Raw genomic sequence first — 21,270 nt, 5'->3', positions numbered from 1 at the left:
TTTTATCTCTCTGGATGTCAATCCCAAGAATCCTGGAGGAAGCCTTCATATCCTTCATGTCGAACTCCTTATCGAGTTAAGCCTTCACCTTCATAACATCCTCGACATTGTTGTTTGGTATGAGGATGCCATCCATATAAAGAAACAAAATAAAAAGTGAATTTCCAGGTCGGAATATGAAGTAAGCACAATGGTCAAACTAACTCCTAGTGAAACCTATGTGTGCCATGAACTTTTCGAATCTTCTATTCCATTGTCGAGGAGATTGTTTCAGACCATATAACAACCTATTCAGCTTCCATGCATAATCTTCCTTTCCTTTTTCTGCATACCCTTCAGGTTGCCTCATCAGGATTATTTCATCTAGATTATTATAGAATAAGGTTATCTTTACATCCATTTGTTCAATCTCTAAGTCGAACTTTGCCACCATGGCTAAAAACATTCTAATGGATATGTGTTGTACAACATGTGAGAATACATCATTGAAGTCGACACCTTCTTTTTAAGTAAACCCCCTAGTAACCAACCTTACCTTAAATCGCTTTGACATCACTCATTTGATTCCTTCCTTAACCTTGAAAATCCACTTACAACTAACTAACCTAGTCCATACAGGTTTCTCGATCAGCTCCCAAGTGTTATTATCATGAAGAGATTTAATCTCATCATTCATTGCTTTTATCCATTTATTCTTGTTTTGACTCTTCATAACTTCCTTATAGTCTCTAGGTTCTTCATACAAAACCTCACTTCCAGAGATTAAGGCATAAGTTATAAGATCTGTATAACCAAGTCTCTGAGATGGCTTGATGACTCTTATCGACCCGTCTCTTTCTAGCATGTAGTCATTATCAGTCTCCTCAACTTTGTCAGTAACTTCTGCTTCTTCGACTTCATATGGGTTATGTAATTCAACATCACTATGCTCCACCTTAATAAGAATCTCTTCTAGTTCCATCTCTTCTACAAAGATCTCTAAATTTTGATCAACATCATCAATTTTCTTGAATGCCATTTCTACTTCACTAAAAACTACATATCGACTTATGATACACCTCTTGTGACCTGGCCCTAGGCACCACAGCCTATAAGCTTAGACTCCTTCAGGGTACCCAAGAAGCATACATCTCAGAGCTCTAGGTTTGACATTGTCTTGCCTAATGTGAGCATAGGCTAAGCAACCAAATACTCTAAGTCTGTCGAGATTAAGTGGATGTTTCGACCAGACTTCTTCAGGTGTTTTCATCCCCAATGCAGTCGAGGGATACCTATTTATCAGGTAAGCTGCAATCATGACTGCCTCATCCCAAAAAACCTTCTTTAATCTCGCACTAACCAACATGCAGCTTACTTTTTCCAAAATGGTTCGATTAAACCTTTCAACCAAACCATTTTGTTGGAGAGTACCTTCAGTATTTTTGTGTCTTGCAATACCAGACGTAGCACAATAACTGTCGAAAGCCTCATTGCAAAATTCAAGACCATTATCGGTCCTCAACCTCTTAATCATCCTGCCAGTTTACTTTTCGACCAGAGTCTTCCAACTTTTGAAAATTTCAAAAGTATCATCCTTAGCTTTCTGAATGAATACTCACAAATTTCGTGAGTAATCATCAACTATGGATATGAAATATCTTGCACCTGAGTGTGAAGGATTTCTTGTAGGCCCCCAAAGATCAGCATGGATATAATCAAGGGATCCATGTGTTCTTTGTTTACCTTCGTTAAACTTCACCCTACAAGATTTATCAAATAAATAAGGTTCACAAAACTCTAGTTTTTCGACCTTGTCATCACATAACATATTTTATTTCGACAATTCGACTAGGCTTCTTTCACTGACATGGACAAGTCGCGTGTGCCACAGATCAGTCTTCGACACAGGTTTTGTGGATGTCACATATACAGAACCACTTATAACTTTATCCTCAGGGGTATACATGTCTAGCCTTTTGATGCCTCTCAAGACTTCCTTCGACCCCTTCATTACCCTTAGGATACTTTTCCCTTCTTTGAAAACATATCCTTTCTTGTCGAACTCACCAAGAGAAATTAAGTTCCTCTTAAGTTCAGGTACATAGCTGATATCAGTCAATAGCCTTATTGACTCATTATGGAGTTTGAATCTTACAGATCTAATACCTGTGATTGCAGGCTTTGTTTTTTCCAAACAACATTGATCCACCATCTTGATCACATAATTACTCAAACACATATTTCTTTGGAGTCATGTACCAAGTGCAACGTGAATCCATAATACACTCCTTGCTATAGTCGATGCTTGAAACTACCAGGACATTAGATGATTCATAATCATCTTGCACAATCGCTGCATTACCATTAGCCTCTCCATCGTGATTATTCAGACGTTCAGGACGCACCTTTCTTGTGTGGCCCTCCTTTTTACAATGATAACACCTAATAGAAAGAGAATTACCACCATAAAAATTATGTAGAACTTTACCATTCATCTTCTCAAATCTACCATCTTTCTTTGAGAACTTTCCTTTAACCGATAATCCTTCACCAACAAATGACGACTTGTGCTCCTTTCGTTCATTCAAATCCTTAGAGTACAAGGTTGATGTGTTCACTATGTTTGGCACAACAATTAGATAGAAATCAACACTTCAGAAGGTTGTTTCCTTATCAACCACTGAAGCGGAGTATATTGTCCTCATTGAAGTTGTGAAAGAAGCATTGTGACTTGAAGGTTTTGCTAAGGAGCTGAAACTTTAAGGTCAAGTTATCACTATTAAATGTGATAGCCAAAGTGTCATACATCTATCTAAGAATTCAACATATCATGAGCGAACCAAACACATCGATGTGAGGTTGCATTTTGTCAGAGAGATAATCGAGCATGGAGAAGTCCAAGTGCTGAAGGTTTCGACTGATGACAATGCTGCTGATATGATCACCAAGACATTGTCAAGTAGCAAGTTCTTCCACTGTATGCAGTTGATAAAGTTTCATGATGAAAACCATAGTTTGTTCCTTTGTTAGTGTAAAGTTTGTTCTAAGATGAAGATTTATAGTAGTTGGATCGAACTCTAGCCTCAACAAGGTTAACTTTATGGTTCGACAGCAGTCGAAGATGTGAAGTTGTAGTCGAAGTTTGTTCTTGCATGCAGATGTATATGTTAGCTTGTTGTTTAAGTTAACATGTCGAATTGGGCCAATCCATTTGGCCAATTGTTTAGTATGTTAGTTGAAAGTTAGAGTTTAGTTTTCTTAGAAATAACATATCACTCACCACTTCTTCATCAATCCCTAATAGTTCTAATTAGAGGGAGAAAGTGGTGTGGTTGAGATTCAATTGTAAACATTGTTTCCTAATGTGTAATTGAATCAAAAATCTAATTTTTAACTACTTTTAATTATCTTTCTTCTCTCTTCTTTTTTGTTTTATGATTTTCTTCCTGATAAAGAAACCAATCATATTCTATTTTCTTCTCACCAATTTCACAACAAATTAGTTTTAGTAGTACAACACACAAGTTACTGTACATGTGTTATGTATCTTCTAATTGTATTTGTTGATAAGTTAGGAGGTTCTAAATGAACTAAGTTGCAACTTTGATGTATGTTGTTTGAAGGTAAAAGTGTCTATAAATGTCCATGTATTCATATAGAGAGGTATAGAATTTACAACTTTTTTTATAAGCTAGGATTTGTTCCTTGTGATGTCATGCTCTCCGATTTGCGTGTACAATTTTACACGATTTTGTTGACTTGTTGACCCCATCAAATTAGGACTCTGGATGGCCTAATCATGTGCCGCAAATTTAGGGAAAAGGTTCTTCTTATGACTTTGACGGATACAACACTTTTTCCTAGTTTGAGTTTCACATGGTTTGCTATTGAATTTAACGCCAATGCTATAATATTTACAACAAGTTTATCACTTGATTTCGTAAATCAATGCCTCTAAATCTTCTATACTTTTCAAGTACTAATATTAGTAACTGAGATTAGTATGTTGTCGTTGTGCATAATTTTGTGTTTAGTGGACTAGATGTATGTAATGATTAGTTGTTTATAGATAAGGTTTTACCTTTGAGTTTTTCTTCTTCTTCATTTATGATGCACCAACTGATTTTAACGACAATTAATTGTGATGCAGTTAATAATCAAATACTCTTACTTCAATCAAGGGGCTAATATCTTATCTTAACGATTATTAGTCACATTTTACTAATCGATAATAGGTTAAGTTGTCAATGAATTCCACATCAATTGATTTCAATATTTTATATCTGAAATGATTCATAGACTCGTTTCAAAGTTTTTGATGAATATGTGTATCCAACTCATTTATGCGTTTCTTCAAAGTCTAATGTGATATCTTTGGACCCCTCGTGACTTAACAATGGTATATGAGTCCGACTAGACTAGGGCCCCTTGGTCAAAGACCGATTAAACCAAGGTCTCTTGGTCAGACAACATGTTCCATTGAACTGAAATAACAATGGTGCATCGCATGGATCAAAGCCTTAAGATTTTAAGTTCAAATGCGATATCCAAATGCTACAATTCATACATTTAATACACTAAAGTTTCTTTTGTTAAGATACGATCTCCAACTCATTTTATATGATTGTTGTTAGAGTCTTGCTAATTTATGTCCTTAAGACATAAGTCAAGGATATTACAATTAGAAATTTTTTGTGAAATAAAACAATGTTTTAAATTTCAAAAAATTAAATGTACGAATTCCAAAAAAATATTTCTACAAATAAATCATTAATTTGTGTCATTGGAACACATGTTAGCATTAACCTTGTTGTTATTCAATGCGGTGGAAAGACGGAAATATTAACAATGTACTTGTTTATGAAATCTATTTGAGACCCTTGTTTGTACATAACCAATTAATAGTAATTATTAATGATGCTCCGATCCTCAAGCTCCATATTGTTAGGAATCAATTGAAATTAAAACGTGTTACACAAGTCACCAAGTGTTAAGCATCAAAGTCCTTAGATTCATTACCACATTTCAACTTTCCATGAACTACTATATCTAAAATAGCACGTGCAAAGAGTTTAATGCATCTAAACTCACACAACTCAACAAAAACTCATCAAAACAATTTAATTAACATAGGCTTCATTCTTTCTTGCAATCCTCAGCCTTTTCACACATTCCACAAACTCCCTGCTTAAAAAAAACAAGTTAGGCCTATTACCTCCAAAATACACACTCAATACAAATACCAGACACGACACACGTTAACGGTATCATATCAGACATCAGGCACACCTTCTATTAGACATATTAGTCGGTCAGATATTATTATTCAACTAAAGAATGTAAGGAGATGAGTACATACTTCCAAGGAACATCACCAACAGCCCTCCAATTATCTTCTCTATCTTTATAGAATAATGAATACTCTGATCCAGATTGAAACAACCTTATACCAGAAACTGAGTGGCTACCTGAATAGTAGTACAATCAGTTAAAAATATAATAAGCTATTCTAGAAAAAAGTCATTATTAAGACTGCTTACCAAACATGTCTTCTAGTTGAATTGCTAGACTTGAATATCCTCCATGATCAAGAACACAAATTTTCCTACCTATGGAGACACCATCCATGTTAACCTTCACATAAGCCCATCTCTCATTACTCTGAACCCCCTCTATCTCTTCATCAAAGTTTTCATGAACAGATCTCGAATGCTCCGTGCTTGAATTCTTCACATTAGGCCATTCCATAAGGTCATCATCATACACTGAATCCAAACCAAACATCATTTCATTATCATAAAAGTAAACACTATGAAAAATAAGAAAAAGAACTTAAACAATGAACTCATACAGTTGGTTGAAGAATGATAAGCATCATGATGAACCGTTCCGAGACTAAGACCAAGATCAATTATGCCATCATCGCGTTTATCTTGATAAAAAACTGAGTGAAAATTCGAAGGGTTCAAAAGAAAGCTAGATGAATTCGAGTCCATTGCGATAATATAATGTCGTATAAAAGTATAGTACTAGTAGTAATCAATGTTATGAGTTTCATTACTAGACTTGGACATTTATACTGAATTTATTTTTAGTATCGAAAATGAAATTCGAAAAGCACATGGAAGACAAGAAAACCTACTCCATTATTAATCATTGAATGCATAAAGCTTATCTTCTGTTACTGTCAACATGGAAGACATGGTAAAAACAAAACAGCAAAAGAACAAGGGATGGAGAAATTGATCCTTTACAGAAGTTATTCTGGATTATGCTACCTAACATTGCTACAAATGTTCAGAATCTTGCGTCAATTTTTCATTTTGTGACAGTAAATGGAAAATGTTATGTCAACATTGAAGGTAATGATGTACCCTTATAGCAATACATTTATCATAACTGCAGTCTCAGAAATTTAGTAGCACAAGTTTCAGTGTAATTAATGCATGCACTACTAACAGAAGTTACATTGTAAGTGTTGGTGTTGGTTTTGAACACCGACACTGACTCGGACATATTTATTGTTCCATTAATCAAAATCATGTTGCAGTGTGATCCTGACTAACTAGTAAATGTTAGTCCAAACATACACTTGAAGAGATTCACTAACTTCCATGAAAGTGTTTGATAGAAAGAGTTTGGAGTTTAGTGCTTGGAATTTTGAAAGTAAACTTGATTATTAGAGTTTAGTGCTTGGACTTTTGAAAATAAACTTGATTATTAGAGTTTAGTGCTTGGACTTTTGAAAATAAACTTGATTATTATAAAATGTTTAGATAAAGCATTTTAATGCAAATACTAATGTCGCATAATGGTGATGTATTGACAGTGTAATTTTTTTTTATTCGGTCATCTAATAGGAATATATCATTTTGCCATGTCATATCAGTATTTTAAAATTTTCAGTCTGACTTGGCGGGATGCATGATCGTCATTGGTTGACAGTGTAAACTAAATTTACACTTTCAGTGCATCATCCATTTTCTCTTAAAATAATGTGTACAAATTTTTTTGAGATAAAAAATATGAAGAATTATTAAAATGATACTCCATCCGTTCCAAGTAATTTTTTTTTATAGATTTATTGAATAATTAATAAAAAGAATTTATATTTTGATTGATTGAAAATTAACATTTTTGGTTCATATATAAACCAAACATATCAATTATTTAATTATTTTAAAAAGATAAATTAATGACATCTAAAATGAAAGTGAATGTGAAATTAACTTTTAAATTTACAAGTCAGTCCTCATGATTTTCAAACTTTATAAATTGACTCTTTTTTTTAAAATAAAGATTAGTTCTGAATAATTTTTAAATTTTACAAATTAATCCTTAAATTTTTTGAATATAAATCACTTCATCTTTCATCTTTAATTCACTGTTAACTAAGATCAACATTACAAAATTAAATAATTTAAAATTATTTTTTATGACCTCATAATCAAACACGGTGAGCAACGTGACAATAGATAAGATATAAGCATAAAGTTCTCTAATTTTAGAACATCTGTTTGAGTTATCTTCATACTATGTATGTGACATGACTGCCACTTTCCAAGGGAACAGCGATTTTGTAGGATTCCAACATCCCACACCATCCTGCTTTTTCATACCAACACTTTTATTTCTCTTTTTATGAGTTACAAGCAGAAAAATGTGGTGCTTTATTAGTTAAACTGCTGGATTATAGAATATAATTCAGAAAACAATTTTCTAAACCTATGTCTCTGATAAAGTATGCATTTAGCAAAATGATGATCATTGCATCCACTTCTAGAGGAAAACTAGTATATCTAGGTGTAAAGTTTAAAATAAAGTCAAGGATTGATTTAGATATTTATTGAGATGTCAAGATCAACAATGGAGGGACCACCCTTGAAGACAATGTAGAAGGTGAACCCATTATTGAGATCTCTTGCTGGCAAAGAAACAATGCCCTTGTATCTAGTTTTTTATCTTCTTACTATCGACATACAGTAACCTTTTCTTCTAGTGACGACAGTGTGTGTCTGTTACATGTTCCAAATCATGTCTAAGGGTGGGTTTGTTTGGTTCAATTATTAAGAGAGGGAAAAAAAGGAGAAACCAAAACACCTCCTAAAATTTTGTATTTGAACTTAAATAGGCCAATATACATTCAGGAAACTTGTAAGATGTTCTGTACATGAATATTACAACAAATCAGCAATAATGCTGAAATTTTTTCTAAAGGACTATGGACTTGTAATTTCTGTAACTATATATCTTTGGTAGTAATTCAGCGCCTTCAGAATGCACGAAACTCGAAAGAGATATGAATTCTTTTAACTTTCTGCAACGAATAATGTACCTAGTAAAAATCAACCAGATAAATGATCTTGCGAGTGCCATCAACAGCCTTTGGTGAGTGCTGCATAAGAGATCTATTAGGATATACAAAAGGGAGCAAGAAACTCAGACCTGTTAGGAATGATTATCAAGCATGACCATAGAAGAATGTATTTGATGGAGATTGGTGTTCGTCATTTCTCGTCGTGACAACTAAGAAATTCAATTATACTAGGATATACTTGCTCCACTGCCTGTGTTCAATATACGCATAATAAACATCACATAGAAAGCAGCAATAGGTTTTAAGAATACAAATACCAATTATTCGTGTCAAAACAATCCTGATACTACGAAACAAAACAAGTCGTGCTTAAATGAGATAAACAACCATTTTCCAATCTAAAATAAACTTAAGAATGAAAGTAAAGGGAGTAAGGTAATACCAGTCTTCCTCCAACCAAATCATAATGAGCATAATGCGGGCCTTCAGGATCTCCAAAAAGTTTATAGGTAACTAGGTGCTCAGGAATTAGTTTAATAGTATCTGCTCATAAGAAAAAACTTTGAGAATATTCATTTACTAAAAGCCTGGCAGGAAAATAAAACATCTACAACTAGGATATGAAAAATACCTTCCACGGCTTCGGGTGGGCAAATCAGATCCTTGTCTCCAGCAATAGCTAAAATAGGTACGTTGCTTTTGTGTAGATGGTCCTTGTAAAAAAATGTCCCATTCCTATCACATAAACCACGCTCTCGAAATGCAGTTGTGAGTTGTAAGAGAAGTTTTGCAGGTATGGTGCCTGCCAGATGCAATTATATTATACGAAGGTGATTTATAAGTTGTTTAGCCAAATATAATTTTCTTAACTGAAGAATAAAAAGGTGAGTGCAATGCATATACCAATATTATTACAGAAAAATGTTCTTCTAATCCCAGATATACCTACCAGCTGATTGGAGCAAAATTGACAATATCTAGACAGCACATCGAGCAGGATTAGATAACTGGTTAAATTTCATGTAAACCAGTCAAATCATCATTTCCTGCTCATCATATGATTCCTAAATAATTTAATATCTTATCCTCCGACCCATCAAAAAATAGCTTACCCTTCTCAACCTACCCATGCCTTCTAGGTCCAAAGACTTGACCCTTACTATTATATTAAAAACCGAGAAATAATATCACTTTTCAACATACTTCGTCATTTTAGAATGCTTAAATGAAGTTATATTATCTCCCTAATTCAATTCCATCTGAATATCGTCTCTCAAGATTCTGTATGATGATAACATATAACATACAACCAGGGGTAGACCTACAAGGTTAGGGTGTGCACTTGCAAACCCCTCATATTTAAAATATCTTACTTATCTCTCTATATTTTTTGTGCTGCACACTCCCACTTTATAGTTTTGCACATACTATCCATAGACTCTCATTCAATTTCTCATGATGGTGAACACAGATGGCTTTCTCATTTCTCATTCTCAAACTCAGGCATACACCCAATCTCTCTCTTGGCAATGCACATGGTATTTTCTCTGTATGAATTAGTATGAATTCCATTTTACAAAATGTAAGGAGAGCACTTATGTTTCCGGTAAGTACATTGTGTTATATTTCAAGATCTTTTTCAACAATGGTTGGAAGAACTTTTTTTGTATGACAATACAAAACTGTGAAAATAGGTTGCGTTATAGAATCTGATGGATTAATTTGTGTAGTGATCCATATATATTGAGAAATATATGTTTGAGGGTCATGCTAACAAGTGTCCTATGGGCATTTAACAGGGCACTTGTTAAGGACTTAAAAAGGGAAATAAAAGAAGAATTTGGTGTGGAAAAAACCAAAATTTTAATTTTCAAGATATTGAATATACAGTTTTCAAGAGAATTCTTCTACATTTGATTTCTTAACACGTGTCCTCAGAAAACTTGTTAAGCATTCTCCCATGTTAATAACATTAATATGATAAGGTGGTCATGCAATGATTTCAAAACTAGAGATATTGAGCGGTTAAGAATCAACACGAGAATAAAGTAAGGATAACAGATGAGGATGTTGCGTTGGATGTGTGGCAAGGCTAGACAGAATAAGATTAGAAAGGACAATATTAAAGAGTGTTGGGATAACACCTATAGTAGAAAACATGGTGGAAAATAGACTTAGATGGTTTGGACATGAGAAAGAAGACCTGTAGATCTTATAATAAGGAGAGTAGATCAGATGAAGAGAAGTCAAACAGCTAGAAGTAGAGGAAGGCCTAAAAAACCACAAGAGAAGTTATTAAGATCTCAAGATTAACGGTTAGGATAGAATTATGGTAGAAGTTAATTCATGTAGTTGACCCCACTTAGTGGGATAAGGCTTAGTTGTTGTTGTTCTATTTGAGTAGATGTATTAACTCTTTTTAAAATTAATTTAGATATATGTGTGTGTGTGTGTATCACATGTAGAACCTCAAGGGACAGAATTCGAATTTTATCGGGACAGTTGTAAAAAATGATCATTAGTGCCACCGTTTTTAATAATAATTTCTTCTTTCCAATTTTTTTATAAACAAGAAACGTGTATAATAGTTATTATTAATTAGAGTTCAATAGTCTGCAACTCTTGAGTCATAGTCTTTGGATACACCACTGCATACAATTCTCAACATCCATAAAATGGAGCGACTGGTATGATTTTTATAAGTATCAAATGTGCTTTAAAAAGAAGGGTGTGTTTTTATGTCAGACAGAAGTTATGTTAAGAGACCAAAACAAATAGCATATGAAGCCAACTGATTGCTCAAAAAAAATTACTTTACAAGATATGACACTAAAAATACACATGAGAAGAAAGGATCTCTAATTTATATTTTCATGAAAAAAATAATTAAAGCCAAAGCATAATTCAGCATTTACATTATAGTATCAATCTAACGGCTATGCTATTGCCTCCAGATCCTTTTAAACACCAAAGTGTGCTTTGGAATAAATTCAATCCAAATAATTGGTGAAAAGGAATCAATAGTTTGTTATTTCACAATGATATAGTTGTCAGATATTAACCAAGATATTATTACTGATCCCAAAATAAACTATAAACAAACTATACCCCAGCTACAATGCAACAAAAAGCCTATGCACAAGCCAATTTTACCTTGTGCTGAAATTCAAAATAATAGGAGGGATCAAATTCCTACGTCCTAACAACGGCTCTGAAACTAACATGTCAAGAACAAATTTCCCTGAATACTTAAATAATTACTTGATGGTACACAGATATTAATAGATTTCTCAGGGTTAGAAACTTACAGAAGTTATTCAAGACTAGCCTTTTAAATAAATCAGGATCCATCATGCCCTCAGCTGAAATCAAAGTATTTAACCATGACAGTGCATATGGTGAACGAGATGAAACCTCATAAGCTGCTACCAACAATGCCCCTAAAGGAACAACAGGGACACTCAGAGCCTGTGCAGGATCTGCCTGTTTAAAAATGACTTCATTAGGTCCTTGCCAAATATTCTGACAAGAAAAGGATAAAACTATCCACTTACGAGTGGCAAGAGTAACTTCAAGGTTGATTTGGATGATGTGTAGTCCAGAGATGATGCAAGGGTAACTACTGCAGCCAATCTGGATTCTTTTCCTTCAGAACCTTACATGAAATATAATGATAACAAATCATATATAAATGAATAAATAAATAAATAACTTATATATTTATTTTGTACAGTGCTACCAGAAGACCTAGGTTTATACCATTATGTATGCTCACTAGTAAAATCTGCCATTATGTATTCACAATTTTTTGAAGGAGCTGATATTATAGTATAATTAAAAGCAACAAAAGACTAACCTGTGTATCATGGAAATATAAAAAGGTAGAACTGGTTTACGAGTATTGTTATTTTATGTAAGAAAATAATCAAGCCAAAGTTATCAAGATGCCAATAGATATATTTCAAATTAAATCCTAGTTTCACTAAAACTATAAAAAAGACTCATAAATTCTCATGTGAGTCTAGTAGTATACTTGACTCAATCTTGCGCATATCTACGTGTGGACTGAATCTCAGATGGTTCTAAAGTTTGGTCTTTTTTGTAATTCATCAAGATATATAGCTGTTTGTGTTTTAGACCTTTGAAATGTCATTCAGGAAAGATCATGTTGGGTTCAGAAATTGATATTGATTATTGTTAGTGACTTAACCACAACTACGCAAGTGTACAGAAAACTTGTAGAATCCCCAGAAAGGAGAGTGCATTAGATAAAATGATGGCCATTCCCGATGGTTTAAGGTAGATAAATAAATATATTAAATAGTGAGCAATAAAAAATTATAGGTCAAATTAAACCATTATGAAAGATTTAAATTTAAGTTGTTTATCATTGGGCATGATAATAGAGGATATTGTGAGGTGCAGTCAACCCCACATTGTGTAAAAAGGCTTTTGTTAAAAACAAAAAAACAGAGGTAATGATTTTCATAAACAAAGTTGTTTGCTGTCATTTTCCCCACAAAGTAAATATTGTACTAAAGACCAATTCAAAGTCTTGACAACTAATAACTGAATAAATGATGGTATATTTGGTCAACTCAACAATAGAACAGAGATAACATATCGCCCATAGATGGCCATCATTATGATATTAGCTTGCTATGGAAATTTTCAAATCCTACACCTTTGCTCGAAATTAAAAAATGATCGAGTAAACAATAAGATGATAACAAATAAAAGAAAAATGGTCTATGGTAAATCTGCACTATCAAAAGCTGGAAACTTACCAAATCGTGACAGCATTGAATATAGCAAAATGCCACCCATGGAGTGTCCAATTGCAAGCAATTTCCCATCTTTTGTTATGCTTTGTTTCAAAATGTATTCCATCTGTCCGATAAAGATAAAACCAAAAAAATCATATAAGAATAAGATATATGCAGCCAGAGAAGGTTTCTTCTGAAGTCTGATTATCACAAAAAAGAAAGGGATTGCAACTCATATGATTGTTAACCGGTGAAAAAAAGAATTATGAACGTGTAACATTGCAACATGATCAGATGTCACCTTACCGCTGCAGGAACATCTTCTTCCAAGTAATGATCAAAGTCCCAATTGTACTTCACCATCAAGTCCAATTGCTTCTGAAAATCTTCTATTGTAGACGTAAAGCGAGCTTGCAAATCAAATAAGGGAGGCGAAACGGATAGCTGACCTGCCTCAATAATATCTACTAGCTTTTCACTCAACTCTGTTATTTGACTAGTAATGCCAGAATTTTGTCTCGTTTCCAACAAAGTTGCAAGATTTCCCCTTACCTCATTGAATTGTTCATATAATTGAGAATCCACCAAAAGTTTCGAAATCTGATCAAAAAATTTGGCAGACATGACCTTCGCTTGACTTTCACCAAGAAAACCAGAGACTCTTTCTGACAAACGTGTAAAAGTTTCAGTCAAACTAGCGACCAACTTTGATTCATCCCAAGCAGTAGCAAATCTAGCTAGGTCTCCTATGACAGCCACATTCTCTGTTTCTACTCCTGAGGCAGAATTGGACACATCACCAGATATGTTATCCAATTCCTTTTTTGACGATATGGATCCATTAGTTGCATTTTCCATCATATCTTCCATCTTCTCAGACATTGCATGGGCAGACTGTTCAATATCTTTGGAATCTAAACCCTGAACACTCAACCCAGCTCCCCGTACTTCAAGAATCCAAGTCTCGAATCCCTGCCCAGACATGTGACGGGCAAAGGATGACTGCAGCACATATCATGTGTTAGTATGAAACCTGATATAAAAAGCCAGAAAAATATGTAATGCTCGATAACATACAAATAACCAGCTATGATTAGGAAGAGAGTATCATTCGTTACTCAGACATAGTTTAATTGCATAAAATAATAAAAGGAAAAACAAAAATTTAACCACAAAGATATATGGTTGAAGGAAAAACAAAGAATCAAAAGATGTGTCTTCATTGCGTTCTTTAAAGGAAGAGGAGTTCAGAATTTCGCTATCAAAGTTCATCAAAACTACATCATAATGTTCATCAAACACCATGCTTCTACCCAACTCATTAATCTTGAGATCTTTCTTAATAGTTTCTCTTATAGTTCTTATATGTCTTACTCTACCTCTAGCGGTTTGACTACCCTCCATCTGATTGACTCTACATAATCCACATGTCTTCTCTCTGCATACCCAACCCACTTAAATCACTTAAATCTAGTTTCCACCATCTTCTCAACTATAGGTGTTATCCCAACAATCATTCTAGTATTGTCATTTCTAATTTCATCTCATCTAGTCTTACTAACAAAACCTCATCCCACTATGTGGATTTGTTATATGAATTGGACGACATCGTCATTTCAAATATAGACCTTTTGCCTCTAATGTTAATGATTTTACCTAGTTTTTTTTGCTCTCTGCCTATCTCTAACTATAAGACAATTCTCTATCAGATCAACCTTCCATACTAAACACACACAGTGCACAATTATGAAGGAGGAGCTAAGAAATTCTGTATACAAATAAGATTACTAGAAAAGAGAGAGAGAAAAAAAAGTTCATTACCTGAGGCGAAAGGTCATACCCAACAGCATTAGTCCCCACTCCAGATAATAGCAGTAGAGGATGATTTCTGGGAGGTGCCTGTGAAACAAGTATTGAATTCAATTTTAATTTTTAGAGATAGCTCATAAATCTTGATACACTCAAACCCTTTAATAACTTTTACAAAGAATAAATTTTATCAATACATCTATTTAAATTAACACTTTATCGCAGTGCTTTTTTTAATATATCACGTAACAACAACAACCAAGTCTTATCCTGTTAAGTGGGATCGGCTACATGGATCAACTTCCGCCATGTAATATTCTATCCAGCACAATGCTTCTATCCAAACTGTTAATCTCAAGATCTTTCTTAATAACTTCTCTCATAGTTTTTCTAGGTCTTCATCTATTTCTAACTATTTGACTCCTTTCTATCTAATTCACTCTCCTTGCCACATAATTTATAGGTCTTCTCTCTACATGTTCAAACCACCATCTTCTCTGTTGTAGGTGATATCCTAACACTCTCTAATATTTTCATTTCTAATCTTATCATGTCTAATCTTACCACATATCCAACGCATCGTTACACTTATTTTATTTCTGTATTTAATATATCACGTAATATGTTATTAAAAAACTAAGTAAGTTTTATGAATTTAATTACCGACGATGCAAGAAAATCTTACACAAATATTCAATCATGTATAGCCATATAGGTATTTAGGGAAAGAACATTATGAAGGGACACCCCTTCGAAATATGCTTAGACATATTCATAGAACTATTTTACATTGTCAATGTATAGTTATTAAACTCAATGTTTATTAATACAGCATATATCCAATCAATCAATGTCTAAACTATAAGATTTGAATATACATAATCATCAAGATAGTAGTATAACATAACTCAACAGTTTGAATTGATCGATTTTCATTCCATAAAAAAAATTGAAGTTTATGAAATTTTACACAATTTATGAAGTAACTGATAGTTAATTGAATGAAAGACGTAACCTTGGGACAAGGATGGTAGCGCCATAGGGCAAGCTTCCAATCGGAATTGGAAACGGAGACATAGTGAAGTTCGTCGGCGGTGCAAATGGAAGGCTTATCGTGGACGGTGGTGGAGAAGGCTCTAATACGGAAAGGAGCGGTGGCGCGTGGGAAACGACGGAAGGGGGAAGAAATTTTGCAGAGAGAATAGATTGGATCGTATTGGATGATTCCCATATTTTTGAAATTAACACTCGCAAGAAACAACGTCGTTGATTTCGCTGCTCTTATTATTATTATTTTTTTAATTTTTTAATTATTTATCTCTCTATACTTTCCTTTGCTTGTGATCGTTTGTGTTCTCTTTTGTTATGGCGGTTGACATTTGACAAGGTGGCATAATACTTATCACAATTAATAAATAAATATGGAGTAATTTTTCCAATTCAAGATCAATTTTGGAGTTACTTACTCAAAAGAAGAAGAAAAAGTTACATGTGTAATTAAGGATTACACGTGTTAAGTTATTTATGGTGATGACACACTCATCTAAGTAATTGAAATTCAAAAATGAAATTGAAGTTTTTGTAAAGGTTTTCAAGAATAGTAAATTGCCAAAGGAAGGGTATTATTCTTTGTAAATTGAAAAGATAACTTTTGTGTGTATGGTTTAGAAGAGGAATGGTCGGAATTACAAATCTAGAGTAATGAAAGGATTTAGGAGAGAATTCTAAAAGAGAGGAGATGAGAATATTTCTCACACATTATTCATTTCTCACATTCTCAATCCATCTCACTATATATTAACCAAAGTGTAGTGATCCCTTAATAACTTGGAGAGAAATTGTGGTATGCATGATTGTTATACTCCTTGATTATGTGGCTTTTGCATAATAGAATTTAGTTGTATTCTAGAACTTTACCCATGTGTGCATTTTTGTTGTTATCATATTTCTCTTTCTTAGTTGGGAGTCTCGTTATAATACCATCCCCTTTAAAACCAACCTTGCCCTCAAGATTGAAATTGGGGCAGTTATAAGCAATATCCTTTTTGGCTTTCCAAGTAGCTTCTTGCTATACATTTCATTTCATTGTATTAGTACTTAAGGAACTATTTTTTCATTTTAGCAATATGCCCCTTGTGTGTACTATTGCAATTGGTTGTAACATGGGGATCCAACTCACCTGTAGTCAAGGGTACACGAAGGTATGATTCTTTGGATGTCCCATTAAACTTCTTCAAATGAAAAATGTGAAAACAAAATAATTTTACCCTCGTCTGGTTTGTCCTACTTTATGAATTACATTGATGGGAGCAAAATACCGCATTCCTAACATTTAATGTTTCCTCAGTGGCAGTGAGTTATATCGGTAAATTGTATCAACTGTCTCTAGTTGTATGACTTTCATATGCTTTTCAACTTGTACTTTCATTGCTTGTTATTCCTTAAGTAGGTTATGTTTTAGTTGTGCTAACAAAATGTCTCTTTCACTTAGTTGTTGGTGTATCATTGTATCATCGTTTGGGGGATTTGTATATCTTACTAGTGTAAGGGGTGGTCAGTCGTAGAGGACTTGGAAGGGAGTCATGTAAGAACAAGTTTGAATCTACATTTACATACCTTAAGTTTTTATAATAACAAAAGATAGAAGAACAATTTTATACACCAACTTAGCGTTCAAGTGTGCATATCTACAATGTTTAAAGAAGTAGATTCTGAATGATACTCAAATTTGTAAAAGAGTCAACTATGAAGAAAGATTGAAGCAAGAAAAGTTAAGTTGCGGATTTATCAAAGTCAACACTACTGCAAAGGAACTTTTCATAATGATTTTGTAAAAAAACTATGTTAGATCAAGCTTATGAACTATGTTCCTAGAGAGACTTTGAATATAGAGATTTTGGACTCTATTATAGTAGACTATGATGTCTGGATGTCTGGATGTCATTGATATCTGTTTCAATGGTATTCTTGTAGAAGTCCTGAAAATATTGTCTACTCTAGTTGTCACTAGTGAAATCTTCTGAAGAAGGCACCACTGATACACTCTGAGTTATCCTAACCTCATCTAGTCTTCAGGCTCTGATAGATTCTGAACTCTGAACATTTCATTATATATGTCAATACGTTATTCTAGAGTATTTTAATAAGTGGAGAGTTATTATGTATGATGCTAATCAACGTCAAACTAATAAGTACTTCTTCAAACGATTAGAATTTTTTTTACCTATCCAAGATTTAATATTATACCTACCTACTCTACAACAAAGGTGTACCTCGAAGAAAGCGTTAATCATATCCTCCAATGGATCTATTCTTCCTATATAAAAAGGTCAAATGATTTACATTAAAATGGATGGATGATTACAAAAGAAAAAAGACTTCAAAATTGAGACTTCATAATGAAGAATATTGATCAGTCTCCAATTCTACTTGTTTTTTGACACTCATTCGGCACAATTTCACGAAGTCGGTAACACATTAGTATACCTGTTTTGTCGTTCTATTTAGTTAATTTGATGTTTTGTATTCTTATTTCAATTTGTTGATTATATTTGGTTTGCATCGTTATACTCCATTTTATGTCCCTTTGTGGTAGTTTTACTTGTTTCAGGTGTAAGCAAGAATATTGGAGGGATCGCCAAGGGAATCTGACGTTCCGGGCCCGTCGGAAGAGAAATTGGACAACACAATAGTCCTGACACGGCCACTTGTGTTGCCCAACATGGCCCGTGTCAGGAGAGGAGAACCAGGAGCAGAAAACAGGGGGCTGACACGGGTGTAACACCCCAAAATTTACCCTCCTCATTCATGCATTCATTTAGCATTTCATATTGCATTTCATCATGTCAATCAGAATTAGATCCAAAAAAAAAAAACGAAAAAAAAAATAATATTTTACAAAAAAAAAAAAAAAAAAAAAATAAAATTAATTAATTAATTAATTAATTAAATAATTAAATAAATAAAATATAATAAATTTTTTTGGACTTGGACCTTTCTCAAAAGCCCACTAAGCTACCAATATTAGCCTATAAATACTAGAGTTTCATTGAAACAAAAGCCACACAGAAGAGGAGAAGAAGGAAGAGAAGCAAAATACTCTGAGGTTTTCTTGGAACAAAACCCTGAGGAAAAAGATAGTGAGAGAAGACCTAACGGAGTTCAGAGCAGCCTCCAAACCCCGAAGGGAACTCAGCTACACAGAATCGCCTCTGCCTCACATAAACCCTGAAGATTGTTTTGTAAACCTCACGGGTGCAACTCAATTTCAATCAAGCTCTCCAATCAGGTTTGCCTTTATTCCCATTACCTTTTGCTTTGAAGTTGAATACTCTGAATGTATGAGGTATGATGGATGAATTTCATTAGGTTTTTCGCCCATGGGTTTAATATGTATATGAATGTATAAACAATGCCTTGAATGTTTAACCGTTTAATTTTTGAGTGTATGCCACAGGGTTTGAGGTTTCTGAAACCATACTGTTATTCATGAAAAAAATGCTTATGGTGTTTCACTAACCCTTTTGTTGAGTTTTTGTGAGGGCTCACATGACTTTTGCAGGGATAACTTGCATGGTTTCCCACTTTATTTGTGGGATAACCCCTGGAGGTTCATTCCGATTACCTGTACTGACTCACTTTTCTTTGATGGCATTAGCTTGGAAGGATCTCAGGGTTTCCCATTCCTCTAATTGTTGTTACTTCGGATCTTTATCCGCGTGATACTTTTACATTTTTCCCGCATTTTACTGCTTTCCTAGCTGGAAGACCTCGATAGGAGGCAACGTTTGAGCCCCTTGGTGGCATTTTACTTTGAGATACATGTTTTGTGTTTTGTATTCATATACCTGCAGGTAGCGCGGTTCCTTCGTCAAGGACTGCCTTTTTTCCCTCGAGCATCCCAAATCCTAAAACCCAAAGCAACACGTTAACTCCTTCTACTACAGGCGAGTAAGTCTCCAAAGGTCGAGCATCCGGTAGATTGCGTAGTGACGTCGTTCGTCCAAAACCCAATCCATAACCCCGTAGTTAGCCGAACTACGTTTTGCTCTGATTCTCAGGCCAGATGAGATACGTAGGCATAAGACGCGATGTCTTAGCGAGCACACATCCCAACCCATAGGTCAGCCGAGCTACGAAGACTCTGATTCTCATATTCAGATGAGATACGTATGCAGTGGATGCGACATCCGCGCAAGTCATTTTCATTTAACCCTTTTTTTTTTGGTAAACAGCACAAGATAAACCCACACCCTTTAGACAAGAACTACAAAAGTGGATCCCGTAGAGTACTACGGATGCGTAGGGGTGCTAATACCTTCCCTTCGCATAACCGACTCCCGAACCCAAGATTTGGTTGCGAGACCCCGTCTTGTTCTTTCCTTTTTTCAGGTTTACTTCGAGCGTTTCCTTTCCCTCCCTTGGGATAAATAACGCACGGTGGCGACTCTTCTGTCTTTTTCTTTCGCCGGTTGTTTTTTTCGCACTGTATTTTTCAGGTTGCGACAACGGGTGCCTGTGTCAGCTGACACGGCCCGTGTCAGCCTCCCTGGAGGGGCGTGTTAGACTATGGCACGGATCTAGAAGGGGGGGGTTGAATAGATCCCAATTAAAAATTGAGTCGGCGCTACCAATTAAAAATTGGTTTTGAAAATTTGTTTTAAGTGCGGAAGCGGCCGAGGAAAATATAGTCTAAAACGAACTGTTATTGGAAAACTGGATATGCGTCTAGCCTATGGATTAGTGATAATGTAGAATAAGAATCACTGCACTAGTCACTCTATCAATGATTTATTTCACTTGCTAGGATTCCTAGTTCCAATGATTCAAAGAGCAAATCAAACTAGATACACAACTAAGATAATTTTGATTTAGGCAAATTATCAAACACTTGGTGTGCAAAAACACTCCAAGTGATATTTATGTTGAGTAAGTGATTCCAATTAGTCTAGTACAATATCTTATTGTACTTTGGATTCAAAAACGGAGTTTTAACTTCTTACTCAATTAATATCAAGGTTTGATAAAAGTTCTTATACAAAAATCACTTATTTTTAAGCCAAAAACAAATATGCTGAAAAATAGAGAAGACAAAGATTTGATGAGGCAGTTCCCCCGTCGTCCTCGCTTCGGGGTACGTCTACCCTCAATTCTAAAACTAGAATTGAGATAGCTTTAATAGATATCACCTGTTGAGTATAATAGTTTATACAAGGATTGAAGAGCAAATATACAACAGAATTCTCAAGACGTTGAATGTTGCTTCCACTCCTTGTTTCTTGATTCAAGGTGAATCAAGTCCTTCGATTGTTGTTGATAGACCTCCGATTCCAGCCCCTTTGTTGAATAACTCTCAGTTCTCCAAACCCTCGGCCCGGCTGATCTCAACAACAACAAATC

The 21,270-nt window shown here is 34.4% G+C and overlaps 2 protein-coding genes across 3 annotated transcripts; both read right to left on the bottom strand.

The window, feature by feature from the left end:
- Positions 1-4,870: 4,870 nt before the first annotated feature.
- LOC127098309 (auxin-responsive protein IAA32) lies at positions 4,871-6,542 on the bottom strand. The gene is made up of 4 exons (XM_051036870.1): positions 5,831-6,542; positions 5,520-5,744; positions 5,339-5,447; positions 4,871-5,163 (listed from the first exon to the last, which is right to left on the bottom strand). Exons 1-4 carry the CDS (start codon positions 5,973-5,975, stop codon positions 5,100-5,102), a joined length of 543 nt encoding a protein of 180 aa, XP_050892827.1. The 5' UTR covers positions 5,976-6,542; the 3' UTR covers positions 4,871-5,099.
- Positions 6,543-8,067: 1,525 nt separating this feature from the next.
- On the bottom strand, positions 8,068-16,229 carry LOC127098308 (uncharacterized). Of its 2 annotated transcripts, none has more exons than XM_051036869.1 (10): positions 15,887-16,229; positions 14,884-14,961; positions 13,369-14,064; positions 13,084-13,186; positions 11,851-11,951; positions 11,605-11,779; positions 8,928-9,098; positions 8,739-8,839; positions 8,425-8,546; positions 8,068-8,296 (listed from the first exon to the last, which is right to left on the bottom strand). In XM_051036869.1, the coding sequence occupies exons 1-9, from the start codon at positions 16,100-16,102 to the stop codon at positions 8,487-8,489; spliced, it is 1,701 nt and encodes a 566-aa protein (XP_050892826.1). In that variant the 5' UTR covers positions 16,103-16,229; the 3' UTR covers positions 8,068-8,296; positions 8,425-8,486. The 2 variants fall into 2 exon arrangements, with proteins under 2 accessions (XP_050892826.1, XP_050892825.1); XM_051036868.1 differs by having other exon boundaries at positions 8,068-8,314; positions 15,887-16,228.
- Between the last annotated feature and the right edge of the window lie 5,041 nt (positions 16,230-21,270).

The sequence above is a fragment of the Lathyrus oleraceus genome, chromosome 6, assembly GCF_024323335.1.
Source record: "Lathyrus oleraceus cultivar Zhongwan6 chromosome 6, CAAS_Psat_ZW6_1.0, whole genome shotgun sequence".
In the NCBI taxonomy this organism is placed as follows: domain Eukaryota; kingdom Viridiplantae; phylum Streptophyta; class Magnoliopsida; order Fabales; family Fabaceae; genus Lathyrus; species Lathyrus oleraceus.
This window is presented reverse-complemented; position numbering and strand designations above follow the sequence as displayed.

Bases quoted from the DNA above. Each gene is read 5' to 3' on its own strand.
- LOC127098308 (XM_051036869.1), bottom strand. From the start codon at position 16,102: ATGGGAATCATCCAATACGATCCAATCTATTCTCTCTGCAAAATTTCT. The intron at 14,065-14,883 runs GTAATGAACTTT...TATGTGCTGCAG, and splicing joins GGTATGACCTTTCGCCTCAG to TCATCCTTTGCCCGTCACAT. The intron at 11,780-11,850 runs GTAAGTGGATAG...ATTTTTAAACAG, and splicing joins TGAAGTTACTCTTGCCACTC to GCAGATCCTGCACAGGCTCT.
- LOC127098309 (XM_051036870.1), bottom strand. From the start codon at position 5,975: ATGGACTCGAATTCATCTAGCTTTCTTTTGAACCCTTCGAATTTTCAC. The intron at 5,745-5,830 runs GTATGAGTTCAT...GTTTGGATTCAG, and splicing joins TTATCATTCTTCAACCAACT to TGTATGATGATGACCTTATG. The intron at 5,164-5,338 runs GTATGTACTCAT...TTTTTTAAGCAG, and splicing joins GTTGGTGATGTTCCTTGGAA to GGAGTTTGTGGAATGTGTGA.